This window comes from Rhamphochromis longiceps, linkage group LG19 (assembly GCF_057381845.1).
Source record: "Rhamphochromis longiceps isolate RC_006_pf linkage group LG19, R_longiceps_female_GT1.1, whole genome shotgun sequence".
Classification (NCBI taxonomy): Eukaryota; Metazoa; Chordata; class Actinopteri; order Cichliformes; family Cichlidae; genus Rhamphochromis; species Rhamphochromis longiceps.
The window spans coordinates 10969686-10986789 of NC_140575.1; the positions used below are offsets into that span (position 1 = coordinate 10969686).

Here is a 17104-nt window from a genome sequence, read left to right on the forward strand (position 1 = left end):
TCACCTGGTTTGATCTGCCCATTGGTCAAGGCGATGCGTTTCCATGGTAACTGGGGCAGGAGGGACAGCTACATTTGGCAAGGAGCTCGGTGGCTGGGCGCCGAGGCTGTTTGCTGCTGCAGTGAAGAAGAAGACAAATCAGAGACGGAGGTTAATCATCCATGAAATTTCAATGTTTTCCAGGCCTGGAAAGCCTGGAAAGGTGTACAAGGATTTTCCAGGTGGATCTCATGAAGATGTTGAAAGCATATTTCAGAATTTCAGACATGAATTCTGCGATATTTGCCTCGACAGATGTGTGCACACACACACACACACACACACACACACACACACACACACACACACACATCTAAATTCAGCATCTACAAACACTCTGGTTACCATGACAACTGTCTCCATCCGATTGTTCAGTCTGACGTCACTAGCCGTGTCTGGGTCTAAACTCCGCTGCAGGTCCGTATATCAAACGATCACTATGACATTACTGAGAGTTGAAAAACTGTCTAAAGTCCTTCATCTTTAATAAAATGATCAGCGTTCTGCTCTACCAGGTGTAACAATTGAGTTTAACATCCAGGCATCCATGAAAACGGAATTTCTGACATTTAACGGAGTTAGAAGCTAACGAGCTAACTCCCTGCTAGCTTCTATCTAAATATAATATAGCATGTCCTGACTGCGGGGTTTTAGAAAAAAATTAAAACGTACAGCTCTGCTATCACTTCCAGCATAAATGAAGACAGAAAACTAGACAGCAGTGACGTTTGTAAGGTTACTGCTGGGCTAGCTGGTATATAATGATGTGCTACATGACCGCTAGCGACACAGCTATGTTAGCATAATATAAACAAGCTAACTTTTTTTCCACTCGATAAAAGTTAATGTGAGTGTTCTCGGTGGTCAGGAACAAATGTAATCGCATGGCAGGATGCTGTAAAAGGACCAAACTTCAGCCAGGAGAACAACTGAGATAATCCATCCACAATACGAGGTTAGTCATTCATATACTGCTGCATGGGCTGGGCTGTAGCTACATCTTAAGGTTTTAAAAACTGAGCTTAAATAAATGATTAGTGGTAATAAAAGCCGAGGGAGGTCAACAGTGATTACTGACTGTTTTAGGAGCTTTTTGAGATTAAATAGAAGAAAATACATAACATTAAACATGTTAACAACACAAAAGCCATATTAAACGCAGACTACTTTTTTTTTTTTTTTAAATATTAAACTTTATTAAGAAACAGTATACAGAACATGTATACAATCAGAACAAAATTAACATATGCCAGGGGGTGCAATACAAAGAATTTCAAACATTCAAATAATTTGTAATTACTACAAATAGTACTAGTTTTCATAGCCTTTTTGTTAAGTGATCCACTAATCAATTTTATGTAACATAAAACATGATTATAGTAATGTTTAAAATTAGGTTAAACGCAGACTACTTTAGACCCCGAAGTAGGATTCGTCGCGTCATCACTGAACAACCGGATTGCCTGCAGTACTGACACACACACACACACACACACACACACACACACACACACACACACACACACACACACACACACACACACACACACACACACACAGCTGCCACCTGCTGGTTCACGTTCCTCATTACACCTCGGGACTGACAGTCCAAAACTTAGTTATTTGTTTATCATTGTTTGTTATACACAAACAAATAACATTTTTATCATTTTAAGACCTCAAAAAATTCTCTGTATTTCTGCACTTTAAGTCCAAACAATGTGTTTTTAAATCAGCCATAAAATGAAAAAAATATTGGAAGATTTTTCAGTTACTGGATGAAAAAAGAAAATGATTTTATTTTTTTTACAGGGTTTTTGAAACAATTATGTTTCAGGTGTTTATCAGGCAGACAAACAGGTTGATATTTATAATCTATTGTTTGCTAAATAATTCAAAATGTCATGTGTGGGTCGGAACAGTACACAGCACAAACATGCAAACTGCTCTGCTGTTGGTACACCTGTCCATGTTTCTGAGTAGTAGCACACTGCAAACTCCACCTTCCTGTGACCTCCCCTGTACCGATATGTGTAAGCTCCAGGCTGACCCACTGAGCTGATGTCAGGACTCACAGGACGCACCTCATGCTGACCAACACAAACTGCTGTGTGCTTACCTGCAGCATCCAGGTGTGTGACCTGCAGGTGCGTCGGCGGGTCTGAAGCATGGCCGCTCGCTATCCTGAGGGCTGATTCCAGCAGCTGGCTCTGATTGGAGGAGAGAAGTGCCAATGAAAGTTTAGAAAGAGACGCAGGAGGCGTCGCATCTTTATTCCTACAATTCCCAGGTTTTACATTTTCTTTGATTGGATAACACGTCTGACACGCCCTGCTGCTATTGTTCAGCACGGTGACATCATTAAAGGTGTTCCTGTACTCACCTGCAGCTGCACCTGCTGGCACTGCAGCATCTCCAGGTGCTGCAGTGTCTGCTGGCTCATGCTCCGCCCTCTGTCCCCACCCTCCCTGATGACACGGTGATGTCACAGTGATGTCACATCTCCACTTCATTTAAAGTGACTTTTTATAACACAGAATTATTTTTCTCTTATTGTTTTTGTTTTCAGCATAACGAGGCGACAGGTGCACACAGTTTACCTGTCAGCTTGCAGCAGCTTCTGGATGCCGTCAGCCAGCTGAGCCACTCGAGCCTCCATATCAGACTGAGCCTGTAAACAAACACAAACAGGTGCTAAACATTAGCTGCAGTTCCTCTGATGTCCAGCAGAGGCAGCAGTGAGTCAGTCCCAGAGACTCACATGTGGAAAAAGCAGAAATAAACATGTGTACGGGCTGAATCGATCTATCAGCTGTACTCACCTTGAAGAGAGGAGCAGCAGCTGCCAAAGCTGCAGTGGCAGCGGCGGCGGCAGTGCTACTGGCATCTCCCAGGTCACCAGAGGACAGCGGCGTCTCCATCTGGACCCCAGCATCCTTCGCTGCATCCCGGGAGCTCAGAGCAGGGGCGTCCGGGGGGTTTCCCGCAGAGTGGAGCGGCATCGGGTCCAAGAAGTGAACTTTGACCTCCCTCCTGCGGGGGGCGCTGTGAGAGCTGAGCATCACAGATAAGATGAGATGTGTTTTTATGAGCAACCTGTAGCATGTCTGAGGAAACACGTTTCACTCACCGCTGCTTCAAAGCCGCCAGCACGACTCCTCGACCCCCAGATGCAAACCGTGACGTAAGGACGTCGTCACCTGATGATGCAAGCAGAGGTGGAGTCAGTATTGTGATGATTAAAGATAAACACAGAACGTTTTACGACTCAAATTGAATTGATTAATTATGGTGAGAAGTGTGAGAGTCTCGGAGGCTCACTCTCACACCGAGTCAAACTAAAATACAAAAAATATGAATTTTGATCTTTTTACGATCATGTGTGAAGAAATTCTGTCTAACGCAGGGGTGGACAATCTCAGTCCACGAGGGCCGGTGTCCCTGCAGGTTTTAGATCTCACCTTGGGTCAACACACCTGAATCACATGATTAGTTCGTTACCAGGCCTCTGGAGAACTTCAGGACATGTTGAGGAGCTAATTTAGCCATTTAAATCAGCTGTGTTGGTTCGAGGACACATCTAAAACCTGCAGGGACACCGGCCCTCGTGGACTGAGATTGCCCACCCCTGGGGTCCGTTCTTCGTACCTCGCTTACTACATCCAAGATCAAATGACACATCCAAGATCAAATCATCGCGCCAACTTTGAGCTCGCTATTCCGGTTCTCCGAACACACCTGTTGTTGATGATTAGTACAGCTGGATGAAGTAATGTGAGATCACTGGGTGGCTTAACAGGGGCTACGCATCGATAGTAGAAACATTGATCGGCAACCCTCTGATTGGTCGGCGAAAATGTCGAAGGAGCGCGCTCAGTATTTTTCGGCAGCAGAGCAAGAACTCTTGATTGAGGGATTTCAGGAGTTTCAGAGTTTAATTAAAACGCAAGGGAACACTGCAAAGGCTGCAAAAGCAAGGAGAGAGGGCTGGCAGAAAGTTGCTGACAAATCAAACTCGTAAGTAATTTAATAATAATAATAATAATAATGGAGTGGATTTATATAGCGCTTTTCAAGGCACCCAAAGCGCTTTACAATGCCACTATTCAGTCACTCTCACATTCACACACTGGTGGAGGCAGCTACGGTTGTAGCCACAGCTGCCCTGGGACAGACTGACAGAAGTGAGGCTGCCATATCGCGCCATCGGCCCCTCTGGCCAACACCAGTAGGCGGTAGGGTAAATTTATTATATTACATTATATCCTCTTTCACATTAGAGCCACGACAGGACCCACTAGAACATGGGAACAAGTAAAGTGAAATATAAGAATATTCCACAGAATGGTAATATTTATCACTTATATTGCTTTTAGTCTCTTGAAAAGAGACCCTGAAATAATCTATTTGTTTGTTTGTTTATAACAGCAACCAAGAAAAGGGCAGAGCAAAAAAAGACAGGTGGTGGTCCTGCACCCCCTCTTCAACAAGTTGGTTAAGTAAATAATACCCTCACGGGAAAATCGATATCTCTCTATGAGCACACTGTCGCGCTGAGCTAAAGGATCCTGTCTGTCCCGCAATATACGCTGAATTCTGAAAACTCTCCTTATCAATCTTGCACCTTCCGCAATGGGTGGCTCGCGTATACGGACAGGACATGGCTGCGACAGACTTCCCAAATCCACCTTCGCTTTTATAGCCGTGGTCTCTCATCTTGATTACACGAAGTAATTTACTATTACTACTCCAAAATATGAATTACATCTGAAACAATCAAATACATGAAATAGAATGATTAATAGTACATTTCCCTTTTTTTAGGAAATGACCTGTATGTATTAGAGATGGCACGATACCACTTTTTTATCTCCGATACCGATATCATAAATTTGGATATCTGCCAATACCGATATGAATCCGATATAGTGTTTTTTAATCAACAAAACTGTTTTTTAAATATCTTGCTGCATTTTGTATAAGTTCATACTCAAGTTTAAAACAACAACTACACTAAAGCTATTCTGTTATACCTGTATACAAAAAAATATTTCATAGTTCAGCAATACTGATCAATCTAATAAACTTAGACCTACACCATCCTCCCTATTCTGGTATTTTAAAGAGTACTTAGCGTAAATATTAAGCAACCTAACTAATAGGGTTCCAACTCCCAGCAACAACAAAAATAAATAAATAAAAAATAGGGAACCACCCCTCACACTCCACCTCATGATGCTTAATCGATGTAATCAACCTTAATTTGATGCAGTGTGAAAAAAATGCACAGAAATCAATTATTTTTCAAGAAATATTAAATAGATTCAACATCTTTCTTCAACAAAATTGCAGACTGCACAGATGGTACCTTCACAAAGGAAAAAGTACTATAGCTTACTAGGGTATATATATTAGACTTAATAGTCACTATATACAGTAATTGACTTCTATTCATTTTACATCAAATTAAAACTTTGGGTGTCAGATAATTATTTATTAAAAGCTAGACATTTTAAATGAGAATAAGAAAGAAAAGTATGTCTTTGTGCCCCCTTTTCCCTGTTAATGCCCTATCGGCCCCCCTGGCTAAACTTTGCTAGATCCGCCCCTGCACAGTTACCAGCGTCAGCTACGTAGAAAAAGATCCTCGAGTAGAAAGTAATATTAAATAAATTCTTACAACAGCTTATCAAGCTTAAACGTGCTGCTGTTGTTCAGCCGCTGGTTTCCTCTTTCTGGTGCAAAGTGGGCCAAAAACAAACAAGACAGACGGACTCCCGACAGAAAAGCCGATCAGCTGATCATTAAGCAGTTTCACGATTGAAGTAGCAGCCGGAGAGTGAGAGGCAGTCGCTTGTTAAGCTTAACGCAGGAATGCTTTACAAACATTCAGAGATGGACTTACACACTTGCTTTACTTCTCTCGGGATAACTTTGTCGGAGATGAAATGCCGGGTTGCTAGCGACGCTCCAAATGCTATCCAGACCAGGACAGGTCCCGCATGCCACAGCCGCTCTATCACGTGATGCATACTGCTCCGACGTGCTAACGTTCTGAGGCGAGTTACGGCGTGTTGCAAGTTTTGTGAGGTGCTTTCGTGATATTTAATGGATCGGATTACATTTTTTATTTTTCTCCGATATCCGATCCAGTAATTTAGGTCAGTATCGGACTGATACCGATACGTAATATCGGATCGGTCCATCTCTAGTATGTATCTGTATGGAATCAATAAAAGAATCAAATACTGCATTATCTTTAGTTACATTGATGTTATTTATTTATGGTGAAACAGTGGTGGAATATCGCTGTTGCTTTCGTATAAATGAAGCGGACATACCTGAGTGGCCGCGATCTAATCCTGTTTACATAAAGTAAACCTGCTCCCGAGCAGGTTTACGCTTACGGATCTGTTGCTATGACAGCAAGTCCCGGATGAGCTTCGGAGAACCGAACGATCCAAGATCAGCGAAATCGTCAACAATCAAATCCAGCTAACTTACTTAGCGAGGTACGAAGAACGGACCCCTGGGCCCTATTTCAGGAAGCCGGTTTAGAAAACAGAGTGAAAAACGATACGCAGGGTTGAGTAACCCCGAACTGTCCAACTCGGAATATTCGGTTTCAGAAAGGCTGATAACAATTAGTTCAGTCAACGTGGAGTTGCTTTAACCCCAAGTTAAGCACGCGCACGAGGATACATAAAGCCCTGATTAGTGGAGCACAGATTAAGCGAGTCACCATGGAGACGGAGGGAAAGAAGGCGCGGTCAATGTATTTTACAGCGCTTGAGGCCGAAATTCTGATGGCAGCATATGCCGATAACATGCCAATTTTGCGGGAAAAAAGTAACACAGCCTCAGCTGCAAAAGAAAGGGAGCATGCATAGCAAAACATAGCCGACAGAGTCAATGCGTGAGTGTTAATTTAAACATTGATCTAGGGATTTCCACCCATTTAACACGTTATTTTATTATTTTTTATTTTATACATTTTATTTTGTGATGTGATGTGAGCGCAGGTGCAACCCAACAGGCCCCAAACGTTCCTGGCAGCAAGTAAAAATGAAATATAAAAATATAGTCCAAACAGGTAAGGTGTAATTGTACTATGAGCCATAGTGCTTGGTCTGTTTGTCCGATGTAAATCGATTGCAGTTAGAGGCTACATTAATTTTCTTTCTGTAAGCACTTATTGAAATTATCTGAGCACATTACAAGTACATATTTGCTTACTCTGTATGCTCAAATGTGACCCGTTATAGCCAACAGAAAAAAAGCGGAGGCCCGAAAAACAGGTGGGGGTCCTCCACCACCACCACTCACAGAGGCTGAGCAGTTGGCTTCCACATTTGTGATAATGTTGGCAGCATCACATATGATCTTCACAGTGCAGAGAACACAAATTAGCATCCATTACTATAATGAAATAATTTGTTAGTTTGAAATGCTACAGGGAGCTATGTACCTGTACATTAATGCTGTGGAAAGACTTCCTGTTCACATAGTCTCCTTCATTTACTGAAGGAGCAATGATTGGAATGTGATTGCCATCTGTACAGCCAATCACACCTGGGAACCGTGGGAATAAATGTAAAATTTAAGTAGTAGTTCAAGTATCACCACATCATGAATTAAGTTTCGTTCATCCTGATACCTGCAATTTTGTGGAATCCCTCTTTGATAAATCTTGTGGGTCTATGACCGGGGAACACCACAAACGAGTACAGGAGACGTTTCAGTGCAACTGTAACATTCCTGACTGCCCGACAGACGGTAGCCTTGGAAACGTGCTCAGCGTCTCCAATATTATACAGAAAGCTCCCGTTTGCAAAAAACCGAAGTGCAATACAAATAATATGTACAGAACTGAGAGAATGTCGGCGATGTGTCACATGAGCAATATTAGGCCTGAGGATGTTATTCAAATAAATTATAGATTGTGCTGAAAAACGGTAACGTTCACACAGGAAATCATCAGGAAATGATAAAATGTCCAAACGCGCTCTAATCACTCTCTCCGGGCGGAGAGCTCTGCGGAGAATTTGGGCTTCAACATCTACTGGCTCTTCAAGGAAGGGGCACGCCACCCAGGAATAACACCCAGGAATAACATCCTGGGTGGCTGTAGCTCAGGTGGCAGAGCAGGTCAGCCACTAATCAGAAGGTCGGTGGTTCAATCCCAGCCAAATATCCTTGGGCAAGATGCTAACCCCGTGTTTGCCTACTGGTGGTGGTCAGAGGGCCCGGTGGCGCCAGTGTCCGCCAGCCTCGCCTCTGTCAGTGCGCCCCAGGGCAGCTGTGGCTACAATGTAGCTTGCCATCGCCTGTGTGTGAATGGGTGAATGACTGAATGTAGTGTGAAGCGCTTTGGGGTCCTTAGGGACTAGAAAAGCGCTATACAAATGCAGGCCATTTACCATTTACCATGTCTGACACTTCCTACAGTCAGGTTTCCGGCGGAGAAAGTCAGGGTTAGTTGAAGTAAACCTGCTAGGGGGCAGGTTAGCTTCACGGAGTGTGTCGTCATAGTGACTCACTCAGAATTAATCTAAACTTGCTTTGTGAAACCGAAAACCCAGAGTTTTCGTTAACTCAGGGTATACTTACTCAGAGTTTGCACTAAACCGGCTTCCTGAAATAGGGCCCTGGGGCCCGTTCTTCGTACGTCGCTCACTACATCCAAGATCAAATGACACATCCAAGATCAAACCATCGCGCTAACCGTGAGCTCGCTAATCCGGTTCTCCGAACACACCTTCCGTTGACGATTAGTACAGCTGGACGCAGTAATGTGAGATCACTGGGTGTCGTAAAAGGGGCTACGCATCGATAGTAGAAACATTGATCGGCAACCCTCTGATTGGTCGGCGAAAATGTCGAAGGAGTGCGCTCGGCTCGGTATTTTTCGGCAGCAGAGCAGGAACTCCTGAGTGAGGGATTTCAGGAGTTTCAGAGTTTAATCAGAACGCAAGGGAACACTGCAAAGGCTGCAAAAGCAAGGAGAGAGGGCTGGCAGAAAGTTGCTGACAAATCAAACTCGTAAGTAATTTAATAATAATAATAATAATAATAATATATTGGATTTATATAGCGCTTTTCAAGGCACCCAAAGCGCTTTACAATGCCACTATTCAGTCACTCACATTCACACACTGGTGGAGGCAGCTACGGTTGTAGCCACAGCTGCCCTGGGGCAGACTGACAGAAGCCAGGCTGCCATATCGCGCCATCGGCCCCTCTGGCCAACACCAGTAGGCGGTAGGGTAGATTTATTATATTACACTATATTATATTGTTATATTATATCCTCTTTCACATTAGAGCCACAACAGGACCCACTAGAACATGGGAACAAGTAAAAGTGAAATATAAGAATATTCTACAGAATGGTAATATTTATCACTTATATTGCTTTTAGTCTCTTGGAAAGAGACCCTGGAATAATCTGTTTGTTTATAACAGCAACCAAGAAAAGGGCAGAGCAAAAAAAGACAGGTGGTGGTCCTGCACCCCCTCGTCAACAAGTTGGTTAAGTAAATAATATCCTCACGGGAAAATCGATATCTCTCAATGAGCACACTGTCGCGCTGAGCTAAAGGATCCTGTCTGTCCCGCAATATACGCTGAATTCTGAGGACTCTCCTTATCAATCTTGCACCTTCCGCAATGGGTTGCTCGCGTAAACGGACAGGACATGGCTGCGACAGGCTTCCCAAATCCACCTTGGCTTTTATAGCCGTGGTCTCTCATCTTGATTACACGAAGTAATTTACAATTACTACTCTGAAATATGAATTACATCTGTAATAATCACATACATGTAATAGAATGTTAATAGTACATTTCCCTTTTTTAGGAAATGACCTGTATGTATCTGTGTGACATCAATAAAAGGATCAAGTGCTGCATTATCTTTAGTTACATTGATGTTATTTATTTATCGCTGTTGCTTTCGTATAAATGAAGCGGACATACCTGCGTGGCCGCGATCTAATCCTGTTTACATAAAGTAAACCTGCTCCCGAGCAGGTTTACGCTTACGGCTCTGTTGCTATGACAGCAAGTCCCGGATGAGCTTCGGGGAACCGAACGATCCAAGATCACGCGAAATCGTCAACAATCTAATCCAGCTAACTTACTTAGCGAGGTACGAAGAACAGGCCCCTGGTCTAACGTCTAGAGACGTATCTGTAACGCGAGGCTGCTGATTGTTGGCTGAAATGCGATCTTCACTGCTTTTAAAGGACCGTCTGGTTTAATGGCTTTAGGTGTAGCAGAGTTATTAGTTTTGTTTTTGAACGTTATTGTGACCTGTATTGCTGTATAGAGGGTGTGTGTCACAGGCACGATCTATGACACTGAACAGCGATCCTCAGCCTCAAAGATGTCCATTAAAATCTCGTCAGTCACGATGTCCCAGAATTATTTCAAACCAACAAAGATTTACACTATATTTTTATCCTATTTTATTTTCCACGTTCATTTCAGTTTGAGTTTTTAATTGTTATTTAAAAGACTACAACTAAGAATTTTTACTTTAGTGAACTGAAATGTGCCGACACAGCTAGTTTTAGTGAACTAACCCTACTCCTACCTCAGTGTTTCTCTGTGCTGCTGGCTTTTAAACCTCACCCTGAGCTAAAGTGAACGGCACAGCTCCACGCAGCTGTGAGTCACGTGAGCAGCTATGACTTTATCCAAAGTTTCTGGATTTCTTCCATGACCCTCACAAACTCCCCCACACCCTGATGCACGGACACACCTTCAGTCTGGGCACGTTTTAAAATAATGAACACATCTGCCAGGTATTATATTACCCCCCCACCTGTGTCCATCGCCTCAGCGAGTTTTCCGTCTCCTCCTCCGGAGATCTTACGGGGCTTTAAGTACGCTGCTGACCGATGTGAAGCAGCGATATCCGGGTTCTGTCTGGGACTCCGCCGCCGCTGCTTATTCTGTCTCAGTTCGGTCAGAGTAGGAGGACGAAAGTCCCGCAGTTTTCGGACGGTTATCTGGACGGATCCGGGTCCCAGTCCGCCTCCGGGACCGGTCCGGTCCGGGTGGAGGACTCGTGTGGAGCGGATTAAAACGTCCCCGGTGTCTGAGCTGCAGGAGGACTGATCCGGACTGAGTGCAGCCGGAGAAGACATGACGCTGTTTACCTACAGTGTTAATAAAGCTTATTTAAAGCTGCACTGTTAGCATGGAAGCTAACTTCGTCCAGACTTCCCGCTCCGGCTCTAAAACCCGCCGCTGGCCGGGTAAAGGAAGGCGGCGGTCAGCGTCGCGGGGGGCGAGGAGAGAGTTAAAATAATTTACACCCCAACGAGACGCCAGGAAAAACCCCCACAGAAAGTTCGACAGAAAAAAGAAAATGTTCAAACACAGCAACTGTTGCTGACAACAAACAACCGAACTTCCGGCTTCCGCTCCAGACAGGATGCTGAAAAAACTCCGCTTCAAAATCAAAACACGAAGAAGAACAAACGGTATTGAGAAACAAAGTAAACACAGCAAATTAAAATTTTATTTATTAGCCGAAAACTGGACAGTACACCTCTATCATAGAAAAATCAATGAGTGCGAAAATGACTGAAAAAATGTATTCAAACGAATTCATTCATAAATACTTGAAACACTCGTCTCACTCGTTCTGGAAGCTGCAGTTGTGAAAACAGCTTCTTTGTCAGAGTGCATTTTACTGCTTGCGAGAACTCTATGTTTTTCTGAAATGTGTTTGAAACGACCCTGTAAAGTTGGACTGGTTCAGGAGAAATTATGATTGAAGATGGTTTGCCTTTATAGAAGGACTTACTGATGAAGTTTAGATTTAGTTTAATGCGATTATATTTGGAGGACGGAACACCAGTCACAGAACTTTTGTTGCTCTTCGGTAAGTTTCGGTTTCTGACCTGAACATTCGTCACATTTTTCTCTCAAATGTACATTTTTATTTGTGTTTTGAGTTTAAAATTATTAATTAATAGCTGAATGTTAAGCTTAATGTAAGCCTCATGTGGTTTTTTTCTTTTTAATTTAGATGAAAAGTCGCAAAAATATCGGAGAGGATCTGCTGCTCTGTGCGCATGCGTCCTTCAGTCCGTCACTCGGAGGTTCCCCTCAGGCAGCTCGGAGCTCAGGTGGAATAAAAACTGTCCTCCTTCTGCTGTAAAGGGAAACTGAGCGCTGCTGCTTGGGAGGCTGAAGAAGAACATCCCCAGGAGAACAGAGGGACCCTCATCACAGGGCGGGAACACGGCGCTAACCGGGCTAGCCGTTAGCAGCAGCAGTCCGTTTAAAGTGCTGTTTTATCAGGTAGGTTTGTTCATCATGTCACTAAAGCCCGGGTAACCTCTGCTATCTGAAGCGTTACTAAACCAGCCAACCTAAGCTGAACGGTACACCTGTAAAGTCACATTGAAAGAATAACACGTGAGCGCCGGAGGAGCTTTAAAAGAGACGGACCACGAAGTGAGCTAAAATGGAGGATTTATGAATGGAGTCTGGTGTGTTAGCATTACTGCTAATTGTCGCCCTGTTTCCCCTCCCACAGAGTCCGAATCATGGCGGTCCAGGTGTCCGAGTTCGACCAGATCAAACAGGTAAGTGACCCCAAGAGTTTTCATGTCGACTCTGAAAAAAGAGGCTCAGAATTCAGAGGCACAAAGTCCGGTTACTGTGGCCTCCAGGGTCCATAGTGATGGGTCCAGCAACACCGACGCATGTATCAAGCTAGCGATGCCTGTATCGGTGCGTGCGTCGCTTTAAGAAAAAGTCACGTGATCGATACAGCTGCTGTATCGCTCATTGCCAACGCGCCAAACCGTGTTTAAAAGGTACCGCATTTGCCAACGGAATGAGTCGCCACCAAAAAACACAAAATTACTCTCGCAAAGACTAAAAAACAAAACACATCAAAATGGAGCCCGAAAGAAAAAGAAATGTTTCTGCTGTGTGGGATCATTTTGATCTTTTAACTGCAAATAAGTTTGTCTGTCTTTGTTTCAGTGTAATCTATCAGAACAGGAAAAACAGCAATGTGACTTGAAGTTTAAATTATTTATTTCATTTGATGCAGGATAAATGTTGCATCTGTTCTGCGGAGCTTTCTTACACAAACAAAAGCACATCCTCAGTGTTTAGGCATTACAGAGCCAAACATGAAAATGAGGAGACAAACACACCGAGAATGAACACTGGTAGGCCTATATAGACACTAAACATCTTTATCATCATTTTTTTTAAATTAATGTGTTTTATTATTTTCAAATCAAGCATCTAGGAAGACTGCTCTGGACCAGGCAGTCCTGAATTTTATTATAAAGGACTGCCAACCCCTTAGTATTGTGGAGAGAGAGTGTAACGTACTGAGGGAATAGGAAGACATCTTATCAGAACCTTTTCCACCTGGCTTTACAGTTTTTGTTTACCCCAGCTGTATCTGTTCCTGTGAGTTTTCCAAAGCTGGGGAAATGGTGTGTTTTAAAAAAAACAAAAACAAAAAAACGCAATAGACTGAATGCTAAAACATTGGATAAACCTATTTTTCTGAATAGAAATTTATAATAAACTCTGAGTCAAATACATTTAAATGGGTAATGTTACATTCACAATATTTTCATTTTAATTTTCACATAATGTCATTCATAATATATTTCACAATATTTGTAATATAGAAGATATAAAATGATTCCATGGAAAGTACAATACCTTACAGTGTACAAGTATGACTAGGTCATTGAATCAGTGTCTGTTGTGAGTCTCAAGTAAGTTGCCTGTAATGATATTTAAGGTCCAGCAGGTGTCAGTATGGAGCAAAACTGTGCCGACGCAGTGTCGATACAGTTTGGGGAATGTGCTGAAACGCTTCACGAGGCCTCATCTACCCATCACTACATTTCACCTCTCGTCTGAGAAGCTTCTTCAGTTCTGGGTTAGCTTCTCGAATGAGTACTCCTTAGACTACGATGACCTGGATGACTGAGAACCTTCACAGATATACAGCAAGGAGGCCTGTGAGGGACAAAAAAGGAGAGAGCGACAGACCCGTAGGTAAAAATAAATAGATAAAAACAGAATCAATCAAAACAAACTCAAATACCGTCAATGCCAGAACACTGTGCCAGCTTATTGGGACCAATACATGAGGGGACAAGAAAGTAATTAGTTTTAATTTAGAAATGAAAAATTCCTTTAAAGAGTAGCTAAAAGCAATGCACATAAATAATAAATAAATGAAACCGTATAATTGAGAGATAGGATCATGAAATGTTTTTAAAGTAAAAAATTAAGCACGTAAATTAGAACGTATGATAAAAGTAACTTCAAAGATAAAGTATTTAAGATAAGATAAAACCTTATTAATCCCTCGGCACAGCACCGACAGAAGTTACAGAGCGTGAGCAGAATAATATATATATGCAATAGACCTCAATACTTGAAATGTGCAATTCACTTGTATTTTTTATTTGTATTCCTATTTATCCCCTTCGTATAAATAGTGTTGGGATTCAGAGATTCTTTTATTGCTACCATATAATCTGCCTTATGAAGAATATATTAATAACACGTTTTACAGTATCAGTTATCAGTAATATTTCCTGCAGGGTTTATAAAATTGCATTGAATATGTCTGTCATCACATTGACCTTTCTATTTTTACAGGTTGAGTTCATTTTATACACAATGCATGAATGTGCTTGGTTAGAGTTGATGTTCCATTCTAGAAGGTTTTAAGCTTCACTGGTGAGAGTGTCCAGATGATACATGCTGAGGGGAGATGAGAACATAGCAGGTTAATTGCATGCATGCTTACAATACACATATTAATCTAGTAGCAGGTTTGAGTGAAGGCCTAAGCGTCTTCTACTTCAGTTTGAGACTGGCTGCAAAAGTACTCTACTTAAGGATTAATGACGAGGGTCCATTATTAGCTCTCAGAAATGCTAAGACCTGAAGTTATTACCTTAAAAGGCAAGTAATGTAGAAAAGAGAAGTTATATGTCAGTTTATAGTTATTAAAAGTATATGTGATGAACCCTTGTTTGTACGAGTTGAACTTTTGTCTGTCTGTCACCAGGTATTTTTGAACTGTATTGACGTAGGTGTGATATTTTATCCTATAAAACCAAAACCCATTGTATTTTTGTCAGAGCAACACATTCTGTATGCTGATGGTTGGTTGTTCTCCTGTGATAATAAAACTCATCGTTTGATTGCACTTTTCCGGAGTCTCCGTCGTTTGTTGTCTGGTCTAAAGTTGATCGATCTCGCAACAATAGGAATACAAATAAAAAATACAAGTGAATTGCACATTTCAAGTATTGAGGTCTATTGCACCGCTGACTATTAACAAAAGGTATTGCACAGTGAAGTGAAGAGGCACTACAGCTTAGTTGTTCCCCCCTCCTTTGTCCTCCAGAGAGGAGTTAAACAGTTTGATGGCGTGTGGGACAAAGGAGTTTTTAAGTCTGTTGGTGCTTGTCTTTGGGAGAAGCAACCTGTCACTGAACAGACTCTTCTGGTTGTTTATGGCCGTGTGCAGAGGATGCCCAGCATTGTCCATAATGTCCAGCAGTTTTTTGTTTTGTTTTTTAGTGTCCTTTTCTTTGCCACTGTCACCAGAGTGTCCAGCTTCATGCCGACCACAGAGCCAGCCTTCCTGATCAAGGAATTTGTTCATTTCGCTTCTGTCAGTGCGCCCCAGTGCAGCTGTGGCTACAATGTAGCTTGTTATCACCAGTGTGTGAATGGATGGATGACTGAATGTAGTGTAAAGCGCTATACAAATACAGGCCATTTACCATTTATAAATGAAAATAAATTAAATAAAAATAAATCAAATGAAACTAGAAAATATTATATGGCATTATGAAAAATTATAGTTAAGAAATGAATATCTGAAATGAAAAGCAAGTTCGTAAAAAGGGAGGTAAATGAATGGAAAAAGGTGAAACTTCAGGAAATGAAAACAGAAGAAAATAAAAAAACAAAATGGTTAAAAGTTTTTGAAAAAGAATATTGAAGGGCTTATTTATGACAAATACACTATTCTTTGTAATACTGTTTTATGAACGGGAGCTTCTGTGCTGCACTTCGCTGAACATTTACTTTTTCAGAGCAGTAGACTTTTTTTTTTTTTTTTATTCCTTCACAAATGTGCTTTAGTGAACAAAAGGAGCAGCTCTCCAGCACACATGTAAATCTAATGCCGGTTCTACTTATGAGCTCCACCTGTAGTTGAATCATATTTTTTTTTTTTTTTTTTTAAAACTGAGCGTGCCTGAAGCAGCGAGAGGACGGAGGTTAAAACCTGTTTGAGGAAATTTCTTCCCAGACCTGAACCTCGGATCCTTCTCGGTCGTCTCTCAGATTGTTTTGCTGAGTTGCTGCTCTGCAGCCGTTTTCTGAGCCGTGTCTGTTTCCTGTGTTCAGTTTAAGGAGTTTCTGGGGACGTACAACAAGGTGACGGAGAACTGCTTCATGGACTGCGTCCGAGACTTCACCACAAGAGACGTGAAGCCCGAGGAGGTAAAAAAAGATGATTGGATGACGGAAACATGTAGGTGAAGGAACATCTGGATAAAATCCTCACAGCCGTTTGTGTTTCAGTCGAGCTGCTCCGAGTCGTGCCTGCAGAAGTACCTGAAGATGACTCAGAGGATCTCCATGCGTTTCCAGGAGTATCACATCCAGCAGAACGAGGCTCTGGCGGCTAAAGCTGGCCTGCTGGGACAGCCGCGCTGACCCTGAACCTGGGCCAGGCCGGGCCGTGCTGGTCCAGCAGATCCTCCGGCGCTGTAAAAACACTCTGAAGCTGCGCGTGAGGACGTTTTGTTGTAGTTTCTGACCTGAAGCTCCGCCCCCTCAGATTCTATCTGCAGGGTTAGTCGGCTGTTCTGTGCATCATGGGAAATGTAGTTTCAGATTCTTTATTAACATGCAGAATATTCATTTAATGTGCACATTTGTCATTTTATTGAACACAACGACCGACCGATGTGGTGATGATGATGAGCTGACCTCATTTTTCATGTCTGGAAATAAAAATAATCCGACATCA

General features: G+C 42.4%; 2 protein-coding genes across 8 annotated transcripts in view; one reads left to right on the plus strand and one right to left on the minus strand.

The window, feature by feature from the left end:
- kiaa0586 (KIAA0586 ortholog) overlaps positions 1–11585 on the minus strand; it is a 34963-nt gene extending 23378 nt beyond the window's left edge. For 5 of the 7 annotated variants that reach the window (XM_085392035.1, XM_085392036.1, XM_085392037.1 and 2 more), the window contains exons 1-7: positions 10868–11585; positions 3170–3239; positions 2862–3093; positions 2640–2710; positions 2423–2507; positions 2159–2249; positions 5–116 (exon numbers count right to left, since the gene is read on the minus strand). In XM_085392035.1, coding sequence (XP_085248161.1) covers positions 5–116; positions 2159–2249; positions 2423–2507; positions 2640–2710; positions 2862–3093; positions 3170–3239; positions 10868–11192 — 986 coding nt within the window. In that variant the 5' untranslated portion in view covers positions 11193–11585. Of the gene's footprint in view, positions 1–4; positions 117–2158; positions 2250–2422; positions 2508–2639; positions 2711–2861; positions 3094–3169; positions 3240–8649; positions 8889–10867 lie in introns of those variants that run through there. The other 2 variants (XM_085392038.1, XM_085392041.1) reach the window with 2 other exon arrangements.
- A 211-nt stretch (positions 11586–11796) lies between these two features.
- On the plus strand, positions 11797–17104 carry timm9 (translocase of inner mitochondrial membrane 9 homolog). Its single transcript, XM_085392047.1, has 5 exons — positions 11797–11935; positions 12083–12357; positions 12596–12644; positions 16477–16572; positions 16654–17104. The coding sequence occupies exons 3-5, from the start codon at positions 12606–12608 to the stop codon at positions 16786–16788; spliced, it is 270 nt and encodes an 89-aa protein (XP_085248173.1). The 5' UTR covers positions 11797–11935; positions 12083–12357; positions 12596–12605; the 3' UTR covers positions 16789–17104.